Source organism: Myotis myotis, unplaced genomic scaffold (assembly GCF_014108235.1).
Source record: "Myotis myotis isolate mMyoMyo1 unplaced genomic scaffold, mMyoMyo1.p scaffold_m19_p_39, whole genome shotgun sequence".
NCBI lineage: Eukaryota > Metazoa > Chordata > Mammalia > Chiroptera > Vespertilionidae > Myotis > Myotis myotis.
Window position 1 is genome coordinate 1,596,567 of NW_023416345.1, and position 23,703 is coordinate 1,620,269.

Here is a 23,703-nt window from a genome sequence, read left to right on the forward strand (position 1 = left end):
GGCACATTCAGAAATGGAGTTACATTTCTAAAGGAAATATCTGTTATGAACCAACTCAGATTAAAACATTTTTATAATGTCAGCATACGAGGGTAATGACCCGTTTTCTAAAATCTTATATAAACAGTCTAATCCTTAATTTCTGTGTTTCTTTTTTTAAATTCCTCTGTTGTAGATTCCTAACTGTTGCCAGTTGACAAAATATTTAGCTTGGAGGTAAAACAGTGACCAACCACTGGTGTCTGAACATTCCTCGAGGCTTCGATCTTTGGAGCGTCCTTGGTGGGGGGTGAGGCCCGACACCTGTCTCGCCGCTGCCCGAGGGGGGCAGGCTCTCCGGGAGCCGCTCTCCCTGTGGGCCTGTGGACTGTCCAGGACTCCCGACCGCGGTCAGCGCTGGCTGGATGTCACTTGCCTGCTTTCGGGCGTGTCTCTGTCTCTGCTGGGCCCTTTACAACGCACCAGGTTGGGGGAGGGGGCAGCGCTGAGGAGCTGCACGGCCCCGCATGGTCCCCGCATGCTCAGCTGCTGGCCGTCCCTCCCCTGGGAGCCAGCTCGGGCCCGAGACTGTCCTGGTGGCAGAGGGTGTGAGCCGCCCCGGCAGGGTTCGCGTGGGGCTGTGCCAGGCAGTGACGGTTCCCGTGAAGTCCCCTGCACGTGGTTTATCTCCGACCTCAGCGTGGGCGGTGCACGTGGGCTGCGTGGTTGGCACTCACCCCCAGTCTGCCTGCCAGGCTCCTTGGGGCGTGGGGTTGGCTGACATCCACAGGGCCCTCAGACCAGCTCCTGGGACACTCCTGCAGGTCCCCCTCTCCCTGTTCCCATCACGGGCACATTCTGAGTCCTTAGGAACCACACACCCATAAGTGCCTTCTCTGCAAGCCCCACCCACCCACAGAGCCTCACCCGCCCGCACAGCCTCACCCACACAGCCTCAAGGTCCTGGCTCTCAGAGCCCCTGCTGCCCTTCGGCTCTTACCGCTTTTAGAGCCAGAGAGAATTCTGGGCCGTGGTTGCCCTGTTTCTCAGAGCGTTCAGGATTAGTGCCACCAGCTGGCGTGCAAGGTAATGTGAGGGGCAAGGGAGCCGTAGCAGAGCGCTGCAGGGGTGACTGCCCACCGTCCCCCCAATTCTGCACTTTTGAACTTGGCAGGCACCCTGACCTTGGGCTGAATCATACAACTTGGTGTGTTTAACCTGCAGAAGACAGAGTGGTCTGAAAGCCTTTGGTGAATAATAAAACCGCCCTAGGTGTGTGATGTAGGACGCCGTCCTGACTGCCCTGTAGGCCACACTCCACGCCCACGGAGGGTGTCGGTGCCCGGCACCTGCCAGGCGCGCCGCTGGCTCCTTGCAGACAGAGAGCAGGGACCACAGACAAACCCTGTCCTCACAGCGGCCCCTGTCGGAGAAGCCCCCGGAACAGGGCGAAGAGCTCTAGGAAGCAGAGGTGTTCTCGGGGTGGCCGGACCCGTGACCACAGGGAACGGCACCAGCAAGTCCTCACCTGTAGTTGAGGTCCTCGCCCGAGAGGGAGAAGTGCTCGTACAGGGCCTGGGCCTCGTTCCCCTCCCAGTCAGCCAGGCGGATCCTCAGCACGTAGCGCTTCTGGGCGGTCACCTGGGAGACAAACTCGTTCCCCAGCCAGTGCTCGCCCGCCGGGTTCCCGAAGCCCTGCAACCCGAGCGGGAAGTCAGTCCCCGTGGCTTCCCCGTGGGCTCCCCTGTGAGGGCTTCCCTGTGGGCTTCCCCGTGGGCTCCCCGTGAAGGCTCCCCCGTGGGCTCTCCTATGGGCTTCCCTGTGGGCTCCCCTGTGGGCTTCCCCGTGGGCTCCCCTGTGAGGGCTTCCCTGTGGACTCCCCCGTGGGCTCTCCTATGGGCTTCCCCGTGGGCTTCCCTGTGGGCTTCCCCGTGGGCTCCCCGTGAAGGCTCCCCCGTGGGCTTCTCCGTGGGCTCTCCTGTGGGCTTCCCCGTGGGCTCCCCTGTGGGCTTCTCCGTGGGCTCCCCTGTGAGGGCTCCCCTGTGAGGGCTCCCCTGTGAGGGCTTCCCTGTGGGCTTCCCCGTGGGCTTCTCCGTGGGCTCTCCTATGGGCTTCCCCGTGGGCTCCCCTGTGGGCTTCCCCGTGGGCTTCCCTATGGGGTTCCCCGTGGGCTCCCCTGTGAGGGCTTCCCGTGGCTTCCCTATGGGCTTCCCCGTGGGCTCCCGTGTCTGAGCTGAGTGACCCCTCCACCTCCCTCCCGTGCAGCGACCTCAGATGTCACTGTGCTGGGAGACGTGGGGTCCTCCAGAGAAGAATGGGGCCCGGGCGAGGCCAGTGTTAAGGAACTGAGCTGCACGGGAGGGAATTCGTGCTGGGGCAGCGGCTGGTGTGTGGACAGCGAAGCGCACCAGACAGCGGGCTGGCCAGCCACGAGCTGCCCGGACGCGAGCCCCGTGCTCACGCGCTCTGTCTCGCGGCGTGGCCCACACTGTACCGACAGGGCTGGTCTTTAATGGGGGGTGGGCGAGGGGGCGGACACACCCGGTAACACAACCCTTTGGTTAAAAACTTGTCCTGAGTCATTGGTTGGTTTGCGTTTGTGGTGCAAGTTGTGCGGGTCTGGAAAGTTACTTTCACAAAGAGATTTCCAGGTGGCTCAGTGACTGTTCATACCGCTTTGTACTCGTTCCACGTCCTCTGGAAGTCCACGCTGCCGTCCTCTCGTCGCTGGATGAGGGTCCACCCGCCCCCAGAGGACTCCATGTCGCAGTAGGCCTGCAAGGGAAGGGCGCGGTGACGGGTGTGCGGGTGCGACTGGGTCTCCTGCTAAATGTGAGGAGCGAGGTTCGTGTAGGTGCCCAAGAGCATGTGCTGGTGGGTTCTTTGGGGTGAATCTCATGGTCTTCCAAGAAACAGATGGTTTTAAGTGAATTGAAAGCCATGACTTAAAAGGACGAAGGTGAACAGTGATACTACGCAGGCTAGTGATGGATGAAGGGATGACTGTCCTGTTTTAGGCGAGACGCACCAGCTGCTGACGCGGAGCGCCCTCCTCGGAGCCGCTGTGAGGGGCATCGCAGGCGGCCCCGCCCTCTCGCCTCCCCCCTGCAGACGTGCATGGACCCATCCACGTCCCTGAAAACCTTGGTGACGGCAGCCAGTCCCTGCACCTCTGCAGGAGGGATGGAGGGGTCCTCGTGCAGTTTGGGTTCCCAGGACTCCCGTGATATGGTGTGTCCTGGGGCCACCCCGCTTCCCCACGTGGGGTCAAGACTGTCGGCCGTCCCTCAGCATCAAGCACCAGGGGCCTGAGGGCCACGTGCTGGCGTGATCCAAGTGTGGCCTGGCCGCTTGCCTCCGACTCGCGCCAGGCTCTGCCCTTTGCTCACTGCCCGGGGCACCCCCCACCCCTCTCCCCCAGCGCCTCTCAGCTCTGCTGCCACGCCGGCTCGCGGGTTTAAACTTTGTCAGAACGGAATTCTTTTGGGGATGGGAGCATGCATGCTCCATTTCAACTCAGCTGGAGGTTTCTTATGAAACTAAAACCCCCTGAGATAAGATCACAAAAGAAGCTCTAAATAATGAGATTATGGTGGAACGAAACGTTTTCCTGAAAATGAAGAGAAACTCCCTGCAGCATACCAGGTAGTAAATGTGGAAGTTAAGGTTCAGAACAATGAGGAATAGTCTTGCTTTGATGTTTTCCACGGCCCTTTCGGTGATGATGGCGAACATTTTGACAGGCAGGTTTAAACGTGCTGCTCTGTGTGCTAAACTCCCAGCGAGCTGGGCTGGAGCACCGGGAGGCCCTGGGACTCTTCCACGTGAGGGCTGCCTGCGCCGGTGCCTCCTCCCTCTCCCAGCCTCTCCCTTAGGAAACAAGTCCATTGCAAAGAAAAATGCAGCCTCGCCTGCTAGGTCAGCGGGTGGAGTGTTGGTCGCAGACGGGAGGGTTGTGGATTGGACTCCGGCCAAGGGCACACGCCTGGGTTGCAGGCTCATCCCGGCCCCGTCAGGGCATATACAGGAGGCAACCAGTCGATGTGTCTCTCACATTGATGTTTCTGTCTCTTCCCCTCCCTTCCTCTCTCTCTCTAAAAAATCAATGGGAAAAATATCCTTGGGTGAGGATTAACAAATAAAAAAAGAAAATTCGTCTTATCTATGCATACATGCATATGCACATACATATACATATGTGTATGTGTATGATGTATATGTGTGTGTACATACATATATATATACACAGGCCTAATATGCAAATTTTCCCCTAGAATTCAGGAGACCGGGAGTTCAATCGCTCGCTATGACATGTGCTGACCACCAGGGGGCGGCGCAGAATGAAGGAAGGTCCAAGCCGGCAGCCGGAAGGCCCCAACCGGCCCTGATCCCCGGCCAGGCCTAGGGACCCTACTTGTGCACAAATTTCATGCACCGGGCCTCTAGTTAAGAATAAAGTGATTTCCCATATTCAGGTCATTGGACATTAGACTTGATCTGCTTGCGGGAACCCCTCGCCCTGGGCTGCAGCACCTTGTTCATTATGGCTGCCGCTGGGCACACCTGTGCAGAGCTCCGTGGAGCCCCTGCTCCCGTTATCCAGCCAGACAGCGGCTCTGCGAGGCTGTTCCTGCTCCTATTCTCCAGCCAGACAGCGGCTCTGCGAGGCTGTTCCTGCTCCTGTTCTCCAGCCAGACAGCGGCTTGCGAGGCTGTGGCTGCCTCTGAAGTGGAGGAGGTGTAGTTGGGTCCAGCCGTGAAGTGGGACACAGGACTGTCATGGACTATTGTCCACCTCACGTGGCCCCAGAAATGGGGACGTGGCCCAAGGCCCCGCAGCAGGTCTGCGTCGACGTGGGTCCGTACACAGTCCTCTCCTGTTTGCTGGGGGCCAGGGCTCGGCCACTCATGTCCGTCGTGTGTCATGTAACACCCACCGGGTGAGCTCGCTGCACATGCTGCCGGCTGCGAGGCTGTGTGTGCGCAGAGATGTGGATCCCAGACCCGCCCCCGGGCCGGGCAGGTGGTTGGCCCTCACTGCGCCTGCCCTGTTACAGGGTGGGGTCCTTTGGCGCCCACCCTCCGTTCGGAAGTCACTGGGTCAAGTCACAGCTGTCCATCTTGGTTTGGAAATCAGAGCCGAGCCTCTGGGACGGGGAGGGTCCCTGCGTGTGCGTGAGCCATGCAGCCCCGGTTCTCTGACGCCCGAGACTTTGTCCAGGTTTCCAGGAACAGAGCTCATGGAAAGCGAAGTTATTGTGGCCAATTAGGTCATGAAACTGTCAGAGTCATCCACGCAGCCAGCGGCACTGGGGGATGCGGAGCAGGTGACAGAGGGTGGGAAGCAGGCTGCTCAGAATGCCGGCTCTGAGCTGGAGGGCTCTGCAAATCCTCGAGCAATTGCAAGATAATGGTCAGCCTGCGGTCACGGTACGGGACCCACTGAACAGCTCACAGCACACAGACAGGGATCCCGTGAAATTGGAAGGAAACTGTTCGTCTCCAACTAGCAGACACTGCAGTGCTTTCCATTCCGCCACCCTGAGCATCTGTACCGAGACCCCGGGCATTTTCAGAAACGAAGTTGAAATATTTAGGCCGCTTTGGAAAAGATCTCCCAGAAATCTCCTCAGCGTCCATCGCTGGAATGAGCTGATACAGGGCAGAGTGGGGTGCCCGCCATGCAGGCAGCTGGCGGCCTGGCGGCTGAGGGCACTGCCGGGGTAACAACTCCCGTCTGTGGGATGGGCGGTGAGCACCAGCCCCGGCCTCGGGGGGAACACGTTACAGGTCAGGAACCGGAGCTCGTCCAGCTGCAATGACGGACTCAGACACAGACAGGCAGAGCCAGGATCTCAGCCCACATCTGTCGCCACAGTCTCAGGCTGGAAGGGAATCTAAGGCACTCACCTGGACCGTTTCAGAGAAAAGGAACTTGAGAAAGAAGGCTGTTCCCTGCCATGGGCCTGAGCGACTGCTAATGTTTGAAAGGAGCACCCATCCTCATACTTCCAGCCGTCACGCCTCCCCCCTCCCGGCCCTCACGCCTCCTCCTGCCGGGCGTCTCAGGTTTTCCCCTGATGCACTGCATCTAGGGCACCGGGACATAGCTGCTTCCAAGGCTGATTGAGAGCAGAGTGCACGCCTTCTCACGTCTGTGTGCCGAGGCAGGTGTGTGCAGGGGCAGGTGTGTGCGGGGGCAGGTGTGTGGCGGGGCAGGTGTTTGCCGGGGACAGGTGTGTGCTGAGGCAGGAGTGTGCTGAAGGCAATGTCTGCTCACCTGCACACCTGGCTGTGCTGGTCCCAGAGAACAGCCCTGGGGGAGGGAGGAGGTGTGGCCCCTGAGCCTTTGGGGTGCCCCATTGATACTTGAAGTAACTACTGAAAGGGGAACTGTGGCTGTTCATTGGGAGGTGTTTTCTTTAAACTTAATGAAAGGGTGTCACACTTCAAGGAAGACAGCAGACAAGCCGGAGGCCAGGAGAGGGGAGTGAGAAGGAGCAGCGCGCCGTGCGGTCAGCGCGGACCTGGAGCCCGTGGGACGGGCAGAGTGCCCTGCCCACAGCTGGGGGACCCGGGGGAGCCCTCACCTTTGTCTCCTCCGTGGAGTTGGGGAAGGTCAGCGTGTAGACGCCGCTGGTGGTCAGGCCGGACTTGAAGGCCTCCGCGCAGTCTCGGAAAGTGACTTGCTCCTCCTTCGCGGCCGGGGCCGGCCTAGCTGCTTCCAGAGATACAAGAGCGTTTACGTGGGGCTCGTGGCAGATGGAAGGTGGGTTCCGAGAGGCACTCCTTTGGGGAGTTTATTACGGTTGAATTCTCACAGTGAGTAGGAAGGATGTGCTGGTTTTCCACCCTTTCCAAAAACCTTACTCTTGCGGCCTCAGTGATCATTACCTGCAGACCATGCTCCCTGCTTCATCATCAGCTTCACCATCAGCTAGAACAAACTATTACTTTTCAAATTCTTCCATCTTGAGTAGAACCAGATACAGTTATTACAGGAGAATAAAAGAACATGCCCCAAGCAGTGTACCTGCCAGGGCTGCACGCATCCCTCAGCCCTCACCCCATGTTAGCTGGGATGAGCAGAGCAGAGAGTCTGGGCCTTTAGGAAAAGAACACTTTTCCTAAATGGCACGAGTTTGAAACTAGCTGGAGGCCGGGTGTGGTACCCTGGCCCCGTGAGAGACCTGGCGCTGAGCATCAGGTTAGTCCTGTGTCCCTGTGTTTGCGTCCTGGCTGAGTAGGATCCTTGTCTATGTGCTTCTGCTGAAATGTGGGTGTTAGAGGAGGGAGCAGCGTTACCCAGTGACTGACAGTGTCTCCTTCAGTCTTCACACAGCCCTCGGGGTGAAGACATTACCCTGCCCAGCCTCATATATCCAGCAATTGATGGAATTAACTCATAGGCTCTGTGAAGCCCATGGATCAAAAGTATGTTTGGGATGTTTTGCTTCATAACAGTTATTTTGTGTAAATACATCCCTCTCCCTTCCTTCCATTTTGTCCTTTTTACTTGGTTCTGTATTGAGACCCTGTAAAGCTTCTATATCAAACTAGAGGCCCGGTGCACAAAAATTTGTGCACTTGGGGGAGGAGGGGGGCCCCTCAACCCGGCCTGTGCCCTCTCGCAGTCTGGGCCCCCTCAGGAGATAACGACCTGCTGGCTTAGGCCTGCTCCCGGGTGGCAGAGGGCAGGCCCAATCCCTAGGTGCAGCCCCTGGTTGGGCTCAGAGCAGGGCCGATTGGGGAGTTGGGGCACCGCCCCCTGTCATACACAGAGCAGGGTGATCGGGAGGTTGTGATTCCACCCTCAGCCACGCTCAGGGTAGGGCCGATTGGGGGGTTGGGGCACCATCCCCTGTCACACTCAAGGCAGGGTCGATGGGGAGGTTGCGGCGCCACCCCCTATCATGCACAGAGCAGGGCCAATCAGGGGGTTGGGGCATTTCCCCCTGTCACTCACAGAGCAGGGCCCATCAGGGTGTTTGGGCGCTGCCCCCTGTCATGCTGATCCCGGTGCCGGGAGGCCTCGCGGCTCCTCTGATCCCGGTGCTGGGAGGCATATTACCCTTTTACTATATAGGACAGAGGCCTGGTGCACGGGTGGGGCTGGCTGGTTTGCCCTGAAGGGTGTCCTGGATCAGGGTGGGGGTCCCCACTGGGGTGCCTGGCCAGCCTGGGTGAGGGGATGATGGCTGTTTGCAGCTGGTCACAAACCCTTCAGGGTGGGGGTCCCCACTGGGGTGCCTGGCCAGTCTGGGTGAGGAGCTGAGGGCTGTTTTCAGGCTGGTGGGTGACTGAAGCTCCCAACCGCTCCTTTTTTTCTTTATTTTTCTTTTTTTTATTCTGGGCCAGCTTTAGCTTTGAGGCTTGGCTCCAGCTCTTAGGCCTCCACTGCTGAAAGTAGGTTTCTGGCCTTTGCTTACAATGTTGCGATCCTGCTGGAAACCCGGCAGGTTTCTGGGGTTTTGTTTAGCTTCTATGTTTGTTACATAGTTGCTTGCAGCTCAGAGGCCTGCAGCGGCAGGCAGCAGGTGGGGAACGTTGGAGTCCTCCGTCACTGAAGCAAGCAAGCCTCATGTTAGTTTCAAGCTGCCTGGCTGCCGGCCGCCATCTTGGCTGGCAGTTAATTTGCATATTGCCCTGATTAGCCAATGGGAAGGGTAGCAGTCGTACGCCAATTACCATGTTTCTCTTTTATTATCTAGGACTAGAGGCCTGGTGCACAACATTTGTGCACTGGGGCAGGGCATGCCTCAGCCCAGCCTGCACTGTCTCGCAGTCCGGGAGCCCTCGGGGGATGTCCGACTCCCCGCAAGCCTAAGCCATCAGTCAGACATCCTCAGTGCTGCTGTGGAGAGGCTCCTCCCACCACCTCTGCACTCGCTCACCAGCCATGAGCCCAGCTTCTGGCTGAGCAGCGCTCCCCCGTGGGAGCGCACTGACCACCGGGAGGCAGCTCTTGTGTTGAGCATCTGCCCCCTGGTGGTCAGTGCGCATCATAGTGACCAGTCGTTCCGCCGTTGGATCAATTTGCATATGACTCTTTTATTATATAGGATATGTAAGAGAAGAAATGCCTTTTCTGAAAGATGAGAATTTTTTAGAATGTTGAGAATTTCACTGACTGAATTCCACTGCACTGGAGCTAAGGTGGGTGTGGCCACCAGGGTGTGCATGACTGAGGGGAGGTGGCCGCACTTACAGCCCAGCATGGACACCAGCGTGTGCATGACTGAGGGGAGGTGGCTGCACTTACAGCCCAGCATGGACACCAGCGTGTGCATGACTGAGGGATGGTGGCCTCCCTCACAGCTGACGTGGACACCAGGGTGTGCATGACTGAGGGGAGATGGCCACACTTACAGCCCAGCATGGACACCAGGGTGTGCATGACTGGGGGGGTGGCCTCCCTCACAGCTGACGTGGACACCAGGGTGTGCATGACTGGGGGGGTGGCCTCCCTCACAGCTGGAGTGGACACCAGGGTGTGCATGACTGAGGGGAGATGGCCACACTTACAGCCCAGCATGGACACCAGGGTGTGCATGACTGAGGGATGGTGGCCTCCCTCACAGCTGGCGTGGACACCAGGGTGTGCATGACTGGGGGGGTGGCCGCACTTACCGCCCGACGTGGACACGAGGGTCAGCAGGCTGTGCACGGTCTCCATGAGGTCGTGCTGCTGCTTCTGCAGGACGGAGTTGTTCACCGTCGCCGTCACCAGCTGCTTCTCGAGCTCCTCGATGATGGAGTTCTGCTTGGACACCAGCACCTGCAGCTGGTCCTTCTCCTCCTTCATGGACTGGAGCTGCACTGTGTGCTTGCCTTCCATGTCGAGCACTTTCTTCTCCAGGACGCTGGGGAGGGGAAGCGAGTCAGGGATGCAGGTGCTCCGCGCCCCACAGCCCAGGCCGTGCCGTCGCTCACTCCCATAACTCGCCCAGGGGCTCATGTCCTTGGAGTTCCTGCTTCTCCAGGGCACGTTAACATGTCAGAGGAGCCGGCCCGCGTGGCTCCGTGGTTGGGCATCGACCTGTGAACCAGGAGGTCACAGTGCGATTCCCCGTCAGGGCACAGGCCTGGATCGCGGGCTTGATCCCCAGCAGGGGCATGCAGGAGGCAGCGATCACTGATTCTCTCTCATCAGTGATGTCTCTCTCTCTCCCTTCCTCTCTGAAATCAATAAACATAGCTTTTAAAGATGTCAGAGCAAGCAGTTGCACGGTGATGTGGCCGCAGCCCTGAGGGAGCTCTCAGGCCGCTCTGGGGGCAGCAGGTGGCCATGCCGTCCCTCTGGAGGGACTTGAGGAGGACATGTCCTAGTGAGAACGTCAGGGCTGCGGCAGGTTATCTGTCCCAGGATGTCTGTGGTAGGAACGCTGGCAACCACGGCCTCGCGGAGAGGAGCGTGGACCATGCAGAGGTGCCTCAGCATTGGGAGCGCAGGTGGGCGGGGCCGTGGGAAGAGCAGGCTGAGCCCCCCCTCCTCACATGACCTCGCATGTTACCTGGGCAGGCCTTGCGCTCTCTGGCTCTCAGTGAATGCCCTGCCTATCACAGTGACGTTATAAACGAAGGCACGAGGTGCGTGGCCTCAGAGGCCCTTCTGCTCTGTGGTCTGACTCGGTTGCGCTTCTTTGGGGCAGTATATCTCCATCTTACCCCGGTGGACATTACTCAGCCACGGAACCGGCCACCCAGTAAAGCCTTCACCGTGAGCGTGAGCATTCAGCATGAACAGTTACCATCAGACACTCAGTTGTATCTGGTAGCTGCACCCAGCCCTCGGTCCCTGGGAATCGGGACAGTAGCTCCTGTCAGCGCCTCGCCGGCAAGTAGCCCGTTTCTCCACGCGGTCACGTGCACTCGACGTGCACCGTTTCCCATATCCTTCTCAGTGGCCATTCCTGAACAGGTTCCTTGATATCAGCCAAGTCACTTTCAGTTGTACGTCACCATCATTAATTAAAAACCAAGGTGACTCACCACAGCAGAAGGTAACAAGGATAAATGCGCAAAGCGTCAGCGTTCTGCCGGACGTCATTGCCAGCGCCCCCGGGCTCCAGCTTTGGAGCCACTCCTGCGGGCACTCCGTCCTGCCTCTGCCGCCCGCACACTGTTCCACGGGGGCGTGAGAGATGGGGTCACGTGGCCCAGAGCGTGAGTGGATGTGGGGACACGCGGGCAGGAGTTTTCTCAAGAAATGAGTTTATTTCTCCCCGACTGGACCAGCATAGCTGCAGAGGCTGCCGCATGCTGATCTCAAAGGCCTCCTCTCGAAGGCAGGAGCCACGCCAGGCTCGGTCCTCCCCGACCAGAGGACAGCCTGGCCGGCCGCCCCGGAGTGCGGGCACAGATGCCCCCAGCGCTCCAGGCCGCTCGTCCTAGTCAGAGCAGCGCTGCACGTGCAGGGCGGGGCCCAGCGCTGGCCGAGACCTCAGCTCAGGGAGCCGCACCCGGCACTTTCAATGAAAGGAATCAACACAGTGGCCCTTGGACAGCACGGGTCTGAACTGCGGGTCCGCCTGTGCGTGGACTTTTTCCAGTAAGGGCCTGTGGTGTTTAAGCCTCAGTTCGCGCACACTGGCTGAGCATCACTGGGAAAGCAGAGTTGATTGGGGGATGGGAAGCATGTTTGCGAAAAAGTGTGGCAGAGTGTGGAGGGCCCTGTAAACCAGATGAGTCAGAAGGCAGGGCCAGCCGGTCCATACGTGGTAAAGCGTCACACACAGTCCCACCCACCAGGGCGGCTGAAGGAGTGGAGTCGTGGTCACGTTTGAAGCCACTCCCGCTGTTTCAGGCCGCAGGTGCAGGGCTAGGGGTGTCTGAGCTCGGGAGCCGGGTCCCACGTCTGTGGGGAAAGGGCAGTAAGACTGGACAGACCTTTCCCCGGATGGCAGCGGAGTAACGTGCCCGCGGGTGCTAGCACGGCGTCGTGAATGCGACAGAGCGGGACAGTGTCCGCTGCTCGGTGTGTCAGCAAGCTGGCCAGGGCTCGTCGGCGAGTGACCGTGCCGCCGTCCGGCCCCGCCCGCCCAGCAGGACCGCGCGGCACAGCCTGTGAAGAGGCCTCAGCACGATGCGCCGAGAGACGCTGCGGCTCAGTTATGGGTCTCGCGCGTGTTTCCCGCTTTGCAGAAGCGGAAGTTTGAAACATTAAAGACGAACACTTGGACTAAACATGGACTCGCTTTTCCAAAGTAGACGTTTTTGTGCTTTCTTACCTGTTCTTGTCCTGCAGCTTGCTGATCTCACTGGTCTGGTCCAGGATCTGTTTCTCCAGCTTGTTGGTGGACAGGGAATGTTCCAGGAGCTGGAGCTCGAGTCTCGTCGTCTGGTTCAGCACCTGCGTGCGACACAGCAGACTCGCGCTGGTCAGCTTCCCCGTGGGACACGGGGCCCCCTGGAGGGGACAAGCCCTAGAGCGGCGCTCACCCCGGGCCTTCCTGGGGTCAGAGGCTTGGCTGCCTGGTGACGTCAGGGGGTGTGGGAAGGCCCTGTTGCCTGGCCTTTATTGGGAGAGTTTCCCAGGTCTGGACAGTGGTGTTTGTGTCACGTAACAAAGCGCTGGTTTCCTGGTCCTGCGTGCTTGCCGTGTACGGTGAGGCGGTGGGTGTGAAACGCTCACACCGAATGGCGGGACTGGTGGTGACTGCAAAGGCCCTGCCTCCCCTCTGTCCGCAGCCAACCTGGTGGACGCCACCTGCTCCCCTCGACACATAGAGCTCTTTTCCCAGCGTTTCCTTGTCGCTGGTCTCGCGGTTGGCATTTTCTGCCTCCTCCATTTCTTTTCCTACACCTGGCATCAGCTGGTCAAGAGACAGCCCACGTGGGAAGGCGGAGCCCGGCTCTTCGGGGGGCCTCTGGCAGGGCCACATGCACTGTCGTGGCCCCCACCGCGTTCCAGCACCGAGGACGCCTTCTTCCGCGTTTGGCTGCCTTGCGGCAGGAAGCATCCATTGCTCACATCCCGCATGGGTGGCCTTACAGGATGAGCGGTCTCGTGGGAGCTGGGGCAGAGTGGCTGCCCAGGAACCAGGGTCCTTGACTGAGGGAAGCATTGTTTGCTCGGCGCCCATGACATTCACAAAAGGCTCGCCCGGCCGTGGGCAGGGCAGGGCCGGGCCCACTCCTCGGCAACTGCAGGCCCTGGCCAGCTGGGGCGGGGCTTGAACACACACTTTCCCTGTGGCCCCAGCATCCTGCGTGGGCTCTGGCTCGGAGGGAGTGGAAAGTCCGGGGCCCCAGAGAGGACGTGGGGAGTGCGGAGGGCGGCGTGTGGGTCCCTTCTCGCCCGGCACCCAGCGCAGTGCCTCATCGCCTACGTGGCCTCCAGCTGCGGGTGCCTGTCCGTCACTGAGTCTCCAGGACCCCAGGCCCCGCTGCCCCTCGGCCCAGCTGTCGTCTCACAGGCTCGAGGAGTCACGCTTTGTACAGCAACGTCCATGCTTGGACTCAGCCCTGCCTCGCACGGTCACTGCTGGCGACACAGTGCAGCCGTGTGGCCCCGGCTCGGGCCGCGTTCTCACGTGTCCACTCGAACACTCCGTCCCCGTGTTCCAGCGGGGTTCTGTGACATGTGGCTTCACAGCAGATGTTTAGAAACCCTGGGCCCAACCACAAAAGGCTTGTGAAGAGCCGGCAGGTCTTGCACAGGATGTAGGAAGGTGTGCGTCCTGGCTGCCTCTGCCACTTCCATTGCTGTCGCCTGGGAGCACAGGAAGCAGCTTCCGGGCACATGGGGGCGAGCCCACACCCGCCAGCCTTCCCTCGGAAGCAGGCAGCGTGGCTTCGTCACAACCACTTACTGTAATAACGGGCTGGGGATCCTGACACTTTCCCTTTAAACGTTTTACACATTTTCATTCTTACCTTTTATCACCTCTTTGGATTACAGTTTTTGGTCCCTTGTGATCCATCGTGTAAATCCTATTTTTCCTAAACTGTTCAATAAGGTGGAAAGGTTAGGTGAGCGGGTCCCTTCTTGCTGTCCTCACACGAGCTGACGTGGGCTTCTCCCACCGCCTGCTGTGTCCTTTCCCCTCTCTCCCAGTTGCCAGGGAGACAGGAGACTCCTGCCTCAGAGCTCAGAGCTCGGCCCAGCTCAGGGGAGGGAAGCTCCTACCTGCTGGCCGGCCCTTGAGCTGAGGCGGCCACTCCCCTGGGAACTGCGCGGGACTTGCCTGCACTAGGACTGCTGCTCCTTGAGCATCACGGTCCTCAGAGCAGGGAGGTGCTCGCCCAGCGGAGCGGCCCGGGAGCTGGGAGCACTCGCGGGAGAGGCTGGGGGGGGGGGGGGGGCGTTCTTCCAGCAGCACTTCCCCCGCACTCACCTGCTGTCCTGTGTGCGCCGCTAGCAGCTCCATGAATTTTGTTTTGCTGTTTTGCAGTTACTCTTTTAATATTTTCATGTTTCATGGTCTTTTCTACTATTAACCATTAACTCATAGACTGTTAAAGCTGAAAGGGACTTAGTCACTCCTGTGGCCCTGCCTCATCCGTAGCCACGCGGCTGAGGTCCCGGAGCCCAGGGCCTCGCTCAGCTGTTACCCAGCCACGCGGAGGCGGGACCATCAGAGCCTGGCTCCCGGCGGGAGTGAGCCCCCTGTGCCTGCTCCCTCTGTCTGTCTGTGCTCCCCTCTGTCTGTCTGCCTCTCTGTGCCGCCTGCTCCCTCTGTCTGCCTCTCTGTGCTCCCTCTGCCTCTCTGTGCTCCCTCTGTCTGTCTGCCTCTCTGTGCTCCCTCTGCCTCTCTGTGCTCCCTCTGTCTGTCTGCCTCTCTGTGCTCCCTCTGCCTCTCTGTGCTCCCTCTGTCTGTCTGCCTCTCTGTGCTCCCTCTGCCTCTCTTTGCTCCCTCTGTCTGTCTGCCTCTCTGTGCTCCCTCTGCCTCTCTGTGCTCCCTCTGTCTGTCTGCCTCTCTGTGCTCCCTCTGCCTCTCTGTGCTCCCTCTGTCTGTCTGCCTCTGTGTGCTCCCTCTGTCTGCCTCTCTGTGCTCCCTCTGTCTGTCTGCCTCTGTGTGCTCCCTCTGTCTGCCTCTCTGTGCTCTCTCTGCCTCTCTGTGCTCTCTCTGCCTCTCTGTGCTCCCTCTGTCTGTCTGCCTCTCTGTGCTCCCTCTGCCTCTCTGTGCTCCCTCTGTCTGTCTGCCTCTGTGTGCTCCCTCTGTCTGCCTCTCTGTGCTCCCTCTGTCTGTCTGCCTCTCTGTGCTCCCTCTGTCTGCCTCTCTGTGCTCCCTCTGCCTCTCTTTGCTCCCTCTGTCTGTCTGCCTCTCTGTGCTCCCTCTGCCTCTCTGTGCTCCCTCTGTCTGTCTGCCTCTCTGTGCTCCCTCTGCCTCTCTTTGCTCCCTCTGTCTGTCTGCCTCTCTGTGCTCCCTCTGCCTCTCTGTGCTCCCTCTGCCTCTCTGTGCTCCCTCTGCCTCTCTTTGCTCCCTCTGTCTGTCTGCCTCTCTGTGCTCCCTCTGCCTCTCTGTGCTCCCTCTGTCTGTCTGCCTCTCTGTGTTCCCTCTGCCTCTCTTTGCTCCCTCTGTCTGTCTGCCTCTGTGTGCTCCCTCTGTCTGCCTCTCTGTGCTCTCTCTGCCTCTCTGTGCTCCCTCTGTCTGTCTGCCTCTCTGTGCTCCCTCTGTCTGTCTGCCTCTGTGTGCTCCCTCTGTCTGCCTCTCTGTGCTCTCTCTGCCTCTCTGTGCTCTCTCTGCCTCTCTGTGCTCCCTCTGTCTGTCTGCCTCTCTGTGCTCCCTCTGTCTGTCTGCCTCTCTGTGCTCCCTCTGTCTGTCTGCCTCTCTGTGCTCCCTCTGTCTCTCTGCCTCTCTGTGTCTCCTGCTCCCCTCTGTCTGTCTGCCTCTCTGTGCTCCCTGCTTCCCCATCTGCCTCTCTGTCGAGTCAGACGGTGACTGTATGAACCTGTAGGACAGATGGTGTAGACTCGCACGAGGAATGGCACAGGCTTGTACCGCAGACCGTTGGGACGGCCCCTGAGATCAGCTAGGAGAGCGGTTCCTGGCCTCTGCCTGGGGCCTCGTTCTCTGCACGAGCAGCTCAGGGCTCGGAGGAAGAGACCTCGAGAGTCCAGAGGCACATGAGGCAGACGCACGTGTGAGGGGCCGGAACAGGACGAGGGCCTTGAGCAGAGGCACATGAGCAGACGCCCTTCACCCTCAGCCCTGACCGTGAGGCTGCGTGTCCTGATGTCACTCCTGTCTAGCGCGAGTCCTGCCCTTCCCGCGTCCTCCCGTCCTCCCGGCCTCCCCTCGCCCACTGTGCTTCCTGGCCGCGTGCGCTGTCGGCTGTCGGCCGTCGCCGGGTGGGCTGCCTGCCCGCACACTCACCTGGGCCTCCACGTCCGTCAGCTTGCGCGTCTGCGCCGCGGTCTGGTTGAGGAGGCTGGAGCCCATCTCCATCATGGCGGCCGTGTGGTTGTGCGCGGCGCTCTGCTGCAGCGCGGCCACGCCCCTGCGCATGCTGTCCTGGATGTAGCTCTCCAGCTGCGGGCACGGCATGGAGGGGGGGCATTAGTCAGGCGGAACCTCAGCCGCCAGCAGTCAGATAGGAGGCATCACGTGTGCAGAGGAGGCCACCTGGGTGTCCGCCCCGCGACAGGCAGAGGGAGCGAGGCCGCACTGGGGCGCACAGTTGCGGGGTGTCCGGGAGGGACCCCAGGGTTGCCCTGCCACGCCCTGGCGCTGGGTCCCTGTGCTGTAGGGAATGGAAAGTTGGTCCTGAGAAGCGTTGTGTGCGCCTCATTCTAGATGTGTTTCCCAGAATGCAGTGTAGATGACGCGGACGGAGCAGGGGAGGCCGCCTTCGGACTTGCCCAGACTGTCAGGACCGCCCCCCCATTCTGAGCCCTCCCCCTTACTGAATTCATCACACATTAGGTTGCTCAGGTTTTTCAGCTGGGGTGGACGGCCAGCCCCATCCCAGGGCTCTGTCTGCTGCTCGCCTCCCCTGCCTGAGTCGCCATGAGGGTGCACACTCGTTTCCCTCCCGTGGGTGTGGGTGTGGGTGTGGGGAGCTGGCCCGGCTGACGAGTGACATAGGGAACTGTCCACGCAGGACAGCGGGTGGCAGGCCATGCGGTCGGGCATGGGCGCCTGCTCCCCACGCTGCAACCTTTGATCAGGAGCTGGCTGACCTTCAGGCCCCAGGTCCTCATATAGAAAGTCATGTTTCTGATGGGCCAGAGGCCTGTGTTCAGGATTCATTGACAGGGTGGTTAGACGGTGTGTAGTTCACAAAATGACCCCTATAGCAGGACTGGTGCCCACCTGGCACTGTGCCTGGTTGTTCCCGTGTCATTGACAAGTCCCTGTGCTGTGCTGACCTCCCCTCGACGTCCGAAACCCCCATCTGTGCTGCTCACTGCCTCACCTTCCCCTCTCGGTGCTGCCCCAGCCATCAGTCTGCCCTGTGTCTCTGAGTCTGTTTCTGTTTGGTTTGTTTATTTTTTTCTTTAGATTCCACATCTGAGTGAAACCATCTGGTATGTGTCTGTCTGACTTATCTCGCTCAGCACAACACCCTCTAGGTCCCCCCACACTGTTGCGAAGGGTAAGATTCCGTTCCTTTATATGGCGGATTAAGGTTCCATGTGTGTCTGTGCCACAGCCTGGCATCCCTCCCACGCCCATGGGCACTAGGCTGCCCCATAGAGCTAAGCTGTGCTGTGAAAGTCGGCGTGCGCATAACTCAGGCACTTGAAGTTCAATTTCCTTCTTCTTTTTCTGTAATGACTAGTGACGGAGCCACAGTTCCACTCCTTGGTCCAAACTGTCAGATCATGAGGACAGAAGCCCTGTTTTCATCTTCTTATCACGTAATTACAGCTCAAATACTTTCTATTAAGTTGAATGAATAAAATTTGATCACAAAACTGCTTATCGTGCCTTTCTCTCCTAGTAAAACCACAGAGAATCCTTTCACTAGACAGTCCCGGGCCAGGGGTCCTCCTCCTGGTGCCTGCCTGTCCCTGCGCCTGCCTGAGGGTACAGGTGGGGGCGCCCATCCCTCCCTCCATGCACCTGCCTGAGGGTACAGGTGGGCAGGCAGGAGCTCCTCCTGGAGTTCAAGGGCGGTCATCGGTGCGAGTTGTAAACTGTGACTCCGGTGGCCTTAGGAGGTCTTAGGATGCTCCCTGGAGCTGTACCTCCTGGCTCCCTTGGCTGGCTCACCATGCACTGTTCCCACTCCCGGAGCTATGCACGCGCGCGCGCGCGCGCGCACACACACACACACATCTGGATGCTTCCTGGTCGCCCCCGGCTCCCCCTGGGCCGCTGGGCAGATCCCAGGGCGTGAACCTGACCAACACTGGGCTCTGACCATTTGTAAACCTTGCTGAGGCCTGGGCTTCTCCATGTGAGTGAAATAGACTAGACCGGCATGAGCATATCAGGCACTCTTCCTGGGCAGCCCCACAAACCCTCTCACGGGCCTCACCAAGGCCCAGAGCAGCGCCTGCCGCCCTGATGACCGCCGGCTTTCGGTGGCGAGCTCTTTCCTGGTGCGTCCTGGCCTCCCCGCTTCACAAACGTCCATGGTTTGATGCCCAACTTAAGGGAACTTCACATGGCAGTTTGTCATTCCCCTCCCGCCCACGCTCACCTCGCTCTTCACCGTGGGAATAGTGGGGTTTTTGAGGGTGAAGTTAGGGCGATATAAGTCATCCAGAGAAGCCATCTTGGTTACTCCAACACCCTGCAAAGTCGTATTTAGAAAGCCTTCTCCTGGGAAGTTTGGAGCTCGGGGAGGCATGCTGGCGGGAGTTTGGGTCACGCCTGTGCTCCGAGGAATGGTCTGCCAGCTCAGAGAGATAAAGGGCCTCATCTTACTGAGTCGCCCTGAGGAGCGAGATAAGGGCTGTTCCTTCCCTGTCCCTGTGTGTGTGGCCAGAGGGGACGGAGCTCTGTAGCCCTCCCAGCCCCACTCTGCAGCTGCTGGGTCAGCTGTGTCTGCACCTCGAGAGTCACGATGTCAGCACACGTTAGACTCAGGAGCTTTAAAAGACAGTAAAGACCTAATTTTAAAAATGAAATTTCTTAGCGTTGTTGCCATCACTTTGTCTAAGTTTGAAAATGATAGAATGCAAAACTCTTTTTAACCCAACTGCTTTTCAACTTTTCAGGATGACAAAGTGTATGTATAGTGTGTGTGTGTGTGTGTGTGTGTGTGTGTGTGTGCGCGCGCGCTCGTGTATATGGGTCCTCTTACATTGAAGCAAATTACAGATGTGTGTACATGTGACGTGTGTACATGGGACGTGTGTGTACATCTGATGTGTGAGTGGATGTCATATATATGTATAGTCTCCGTATACAATGTATGCAGCAAAAGGAAGTGGAATTCGCCCTGCACTGGCCCAGCTGCTAACTAGCCTTGGGAGAAAGAGACCAGATACAGAAACGTCAGGTATGAGACATTTTGTGTTGATTCTCAGAAAGACTCCTGTCCTCGCCCTTGAAGCCATGAGATTAATGACGGTGTAGGAGACGGGGGTGATGTGCGGGGAGAGCTCTCTAGAAGGAAGAGGCAGTGACAGCCGCAGTGACTGCGGTTCCAGTTTGTTGATTCCTCCCGCGTCTCAGCCACCAGGACTCCGGGTGCCTGGCATCGCGGGTGAGCACTCTGAGGGCTGGCATGTCAGCAAACAGGAGCTTTGCCCACCAGCCACCCCACGATTTTCCTGCCTTTCAGCACCTTTCTGGGTGGCCTGTCCCCAGGCTGGCGTGAGTGTGCCATCCACAGCCCGGAGTGGCAGCCTTGAAAGCCAGCGACCACCTACCCTGCTGTCGGCAGGTGGGGCCATGTTACCAGCAGAGAAGCCTGGAGTCCATGACCGCCTCCCGTCTCCTGGGAGCTTCTTGACAAAGGCATCCGTTTCCCTCCCAAGATGAGCAGTAAATTTTTAGAGGGGACTCCCCTCCACAGGCTGCGCCCACGAGGTGCGTCATTCTCCGCCCGTTCCCCCCCCCCCCCCCCCCCCGCACACCCCGGGGCTGGAGGCCGAGCCCTGGGCGCCTGCCTGACCCCGTCTGCTGGTCGCTCCCCCTGAGGGAGGGGCACCGGGACCAGTGCATTCCCTCCCAGTTTATGGCCCTGAAGTGCCTTTCTGTGTAGTTCCTGGTTTTTACTGTCCACAAGGGAACCCACACATAGAGCCCCGCCCTCGAAATGCCAGGCTGGCGCGAGGAGGGACGCAGCGAGCGGAGGCACAGGAGCCCCCAGGCAGAGCCCCCTGGCCTTTCCTGCCGCTGCTCTTGTCAGAACAGCGGAGAGCCCGAGCCCCAGGGAGGGCGGCTCGCCAGGCGCTTGGGGAATGGCGGACCCTCCTGTCTGCAGTGACGAGGCCCAGTGCCGAGCAGGTCCCAGTCCCTCTGAGGCCCCGGGCGCGTCTGAGGGGCCGTGGGGACGTCACTCTGTCCTCTGGGAATTGGTGCCGCGTCCCCTCCCCAGGACGCGGGCGAGCGGCCCGCATGCCGTGGGCGCGTTGAGGCGACTGTCCCTTCGGTTGTGCTGGTGCTGCTGCCTGTCCTTGTCATTTGCTAAAAGGAGCAGTTGTGCCTCAGACACAGTCTTTGCGAGTTGGCACCACATGAAGCTCCAGGGACAGAACAAAATGCCTTAACACAGACGTCTGTCCTGGGCGAGAAGCCGTCCTGACGGGCCGCGCCCCCCCGCCCTCCTGCGTCTGCAGTGACCGTTTGCGAGGCAGCGGGCAGATGGAGTGCACGTGGAAGTCATTCCCTTGCGCTCTCCTCACCGAGATCCTCGCCTTCGTTTTTCTACCAAAAGGAAAGTGATCTGGAAACTGGGGAAAGGAAGACCGTTCACAAAGGCCCCCGGTTCGAGGCTCGGATGTGGGTCCCTCACCGACCACCAGGTCCTTGCTGCCAGGCGTGTCCCTGACGTTACTTAACCAGTTAACTGCCTGACATTTAGAATTTAATTTAAAAAGTCCACCACTTGCCTCTCTGCAGCAGCTCTCAACCTGTGGGTCACGACCCCTTTGGCGGTCGAACGGCCCTTTCACAGGGGTCGCCTAAGACCATCCTGCGTATCAGACATTTACATGACGATCATAACAGTAGCAGCATTACAGTGATGAAGTAGCAACGAAAATAACGTTATGGTTGGGTCACAACAGGAGGAACTGTATCTAAAGGGCCAGGAGGTTGAGAACCACTGCTCTATAGAGCTTGTGTCTCTGCTCACCTGGGCGCCTTAGTTCCTAGTGAACTGACAGATACCTGTGGTTTCATTGGCAGCATTTTACCCTCCAGCTTTGCAACTTAGAGACGCTTGATTCTTCTCCCTAGCAGCCCCGACTCACTCCCTGCTTCCTCAGACGCCGCCACCCGTCCTTCCGGACTCTCACGCAGCCCACCGGGTGCTGCGGGCTCCGTGCAGGCCTGACCTTGGGCAGCTCAGGCGCGGCCTGGCCCTTAGCCTTGCCCCTTAGTCTGCAGGCGGCATGCAGGCTCCCTGGAGGGCCACACCCCTCCCGCTCCGGGACCGGCCTTGTCTCCGTGCCTCCGGCCGCATCTGGCCCTGGGCCACTTCCCTCTCTGGCCTTGGCCTGTGGCTCCTCTGCCTGGTCCTCTCTCCTGAGATGACCCCCACGACCTGTGTGGCATCGAGACACCGGAATCGTCCTGGGCTGGTCCCACGGTTCCACCTCCTGGAACTCGAGGCGTGTGCTCGCTTGCTACCTCCTGGAACTCGAGGCGTGTGCTCGCTTGCTGGGAGGCGGCAGCCCTGGGGGCTTTCTGCAGGCACGGAGCTGGCAGGAGCAGAGCACGGGCCCTTGTGGCTTGTTGGAAAACCTGAATCAGGCATCTTCTGTTTGGAAGGCTTGTCACCTGATGTTCCTGGTTCCCTGTCATGAGCTCTTCAGACAGAACAGTGGCAAAGCTGGGCTTTCCTCGTCCTTGCGAAGTTTCTTATTCTCGTGGGAGGTGTCCCAGCCTCGCAGGCCTGAGTCCTGTGCCTGGTGACTGATTCTGGCCCCTCTCCCTCGGGCAGGCGGGCTGCAGGGTGTGGTCATAGCCAGCCGCCCCCCACCCTCCCACCCCCACCCCCGTCCCCGTCCCCATCCCCGTCCCCTGCTGCATGGACCCGCCGCTCGGGCTCTAGGAGCACCTCCTGGGACTGATCGGCTCTGAGTGCTTCTCGCTGTTTTCTGCGAGGAACAGGGGACGACTTCCCGCTGACACTGCTGGGAGCCCTTCCTGCGTTCACTGCTCTGCCGGGACTGAAGGTCACGCTGGTGACCTTGAGCTCAAGGGCATGAGGAGCAGAGCTGCGGGCACCAGTGGGGCCTCGTCGCTAGTCTGTCCCCTCCTCCTGTGCAGATAACGGGTAACATGGCTTAGTGTCCCTGTGCTCCAGTGTCACATACGCGTCCTCGCTTCTACCTGAGACTCCGTGGTCGTTTTTGTGACATAATTGGGGTTAATGACACGCACTCACCATCAGTGGCTTTGCCTCTTCGTATGTTTCCCTCACCATCAGTCCAAAGTCTGAGGGAAAATGTAATTTCCCCTTAAAATGTTGTGCTCGTTTCCTGCCGATGAAATGACTATTTTTCCCTTTAAAACCTATGCAAGTTGGAGGAGCCGCGTGTGGCAAACGTGTTGTGTGTCAGGCACGAAAGCTGTAGAGGCTCCTGGGTCCGTGAACATGGACCCGAGCCTCTGCTCCCTGCCGCCCGCTAGGCTCGGCCACAGCCCCTCACGGCGGGCAGGCCGGGGCAGGCGGGACAGCGATGCCCCAGGCCCCGTGTGTGCAGCTTCTGCGAGAACAGTGAGACCCGCTTGCAGTTGCCGATGCCACGTGTGTATCCATCTCAGACTCGCACGGCCTTCGCATGGGTTTCCCCCAGCAGAGCCCGAGACACAGGCCACATGCAGGAAGTTTATTTAGGACGCGGTCCCAGGAGCCGCGGACAGGCCGGGAGGCGGCAGCGGGGCCACGTGGTGACCAGGGGAGCCCCCGGCTGCGTCTGAGGAGCCGCCCACCTGGCACAGAGAACTCCATCCCTCTGGGCCAGGGCAGTCCTGGGCACCACCCGCCACACTCAGGGGTTCCCACCAGGCCCCCAGGCGCTGGGGTCGGCTGCATAGCTGGGCAGGAGCAGCTGCCCTCCACGTGCTGCTGGAGCCGCCGGGCCTGTCCATGCGGAGTGCCTGGGGGTGGGGAGGGATTGAAAGGATGCGCGTCCCCCCAGAGGCCCTGAGACAGAGCAGGGCCTTGGGACAGATGGCCCCGCAGCGTGGGGTCTGTGGGTAGAGCTCCCTCAGCAGCCTGGTGCCCTGGCTGACCACTCGGACGGCCGGAGGAAGGACAGGCGGGGCTGAGACCGCGGAGGGGCCGTGTGTGAGGAGGTCAGCGCGAGCCCAACAGCCGCCGGCCAAAGCCACAGAGACTCACGCCTCTCTCTGCGGCCCCTGCGTGGGCTCTGCCCACCTTCGCCACGTCTGCTCCCTGGTGTATTCTCGCACCTTCTCAGCTGAGGAGACGCTGAGATGCGGTAAAGGGACCTAAACTCTCTCCATGAAGTGAACAGGATCATCGCTGGTGCAGAGGGGCGCGGCTGGGACGCAGCTCTGGGAAGAGGGGGATGAGTTCAGGCGACAATACTGGGCTTTCTTTTTTATTTAAATCCTCGCCTGAGGGTGTGTTTGTGTTGATTTGAGAGAGAGGAAGGGAGAGGGAGAGAGAAACATTAATGTGA

At 59.6% G+C, this 23,703-nt stretch overlaps 2 protein-coding genes and 1 long non-coding RNA gene across 5 annotated transcripts in view; 2 read left to right on the forward strand and 1 right to left on the reverse strand.

Annotated features, from left to right (window-relative positions):
- MCPH1 (microcephalin 1) overlaps nucleotides 1-23,703 on the forward strand; it is a 99,601-nt gene that overhangs the window by 37,884 nt on the left and 38,014 nt on the right. The gene's annotated exons all lie outside the window — the stretch shown is intronic.
- Nucleotides 1-23,703, reverse strand: part of ANGPT2 (angiopoietin 2) — a 41,962-nt gene that overhangs the window by 4,168 nt on the left and 14,091 nt on the right. The window contains exons 2-7 of one of the 2 annotated variants that reach the window (XM_036303910.1): nucleotides 16,301-16,456; nucleotides 12,209-12,330; nucleotides 9,609-9,841; nucleotides 6,569-6,699; nucleotides 2,653-2,754; nucleotides 1,508-1,674 (exon numbers count right to left, since the gene is read on the reverse strand). In XM_036303910.1, coding sequence (XP_036159803.1) covers nucleotides 1,508-1,674; nucleotides 2,653-2,754; nucleotides 6,569-6,699; nucleotides 9,609-9,841; nucleotides 12,209-12,330; nucleotides 16,301-16,456 — 911 coding nt within the window. The remainder of the gene's footprint in view (nucleotides 1-1,507; nucleotides 1,675-2,652; nucleotides 2,755-6,568; nucleotides 6,700-9,608; nucleotides 9,842-12,208; nucleotides 12,331-16,300; nucleotides 16,457-23,703) is intronic. The other variant, XM_036303909.1, reaches the window with a different exon arrangement.
- Nucleotides 17,112-19,398, forward strand: LOC118653234. Its single transcript, XR_004966815.1, has 3 exons — nucleotides 17,112-17,522; nucleotides 17,709-17,787; nucleotides 19,096-19,398. It is a non-coding gene; the product is annotated as an uncharacterized LOC118653234 (long non-coding RNA).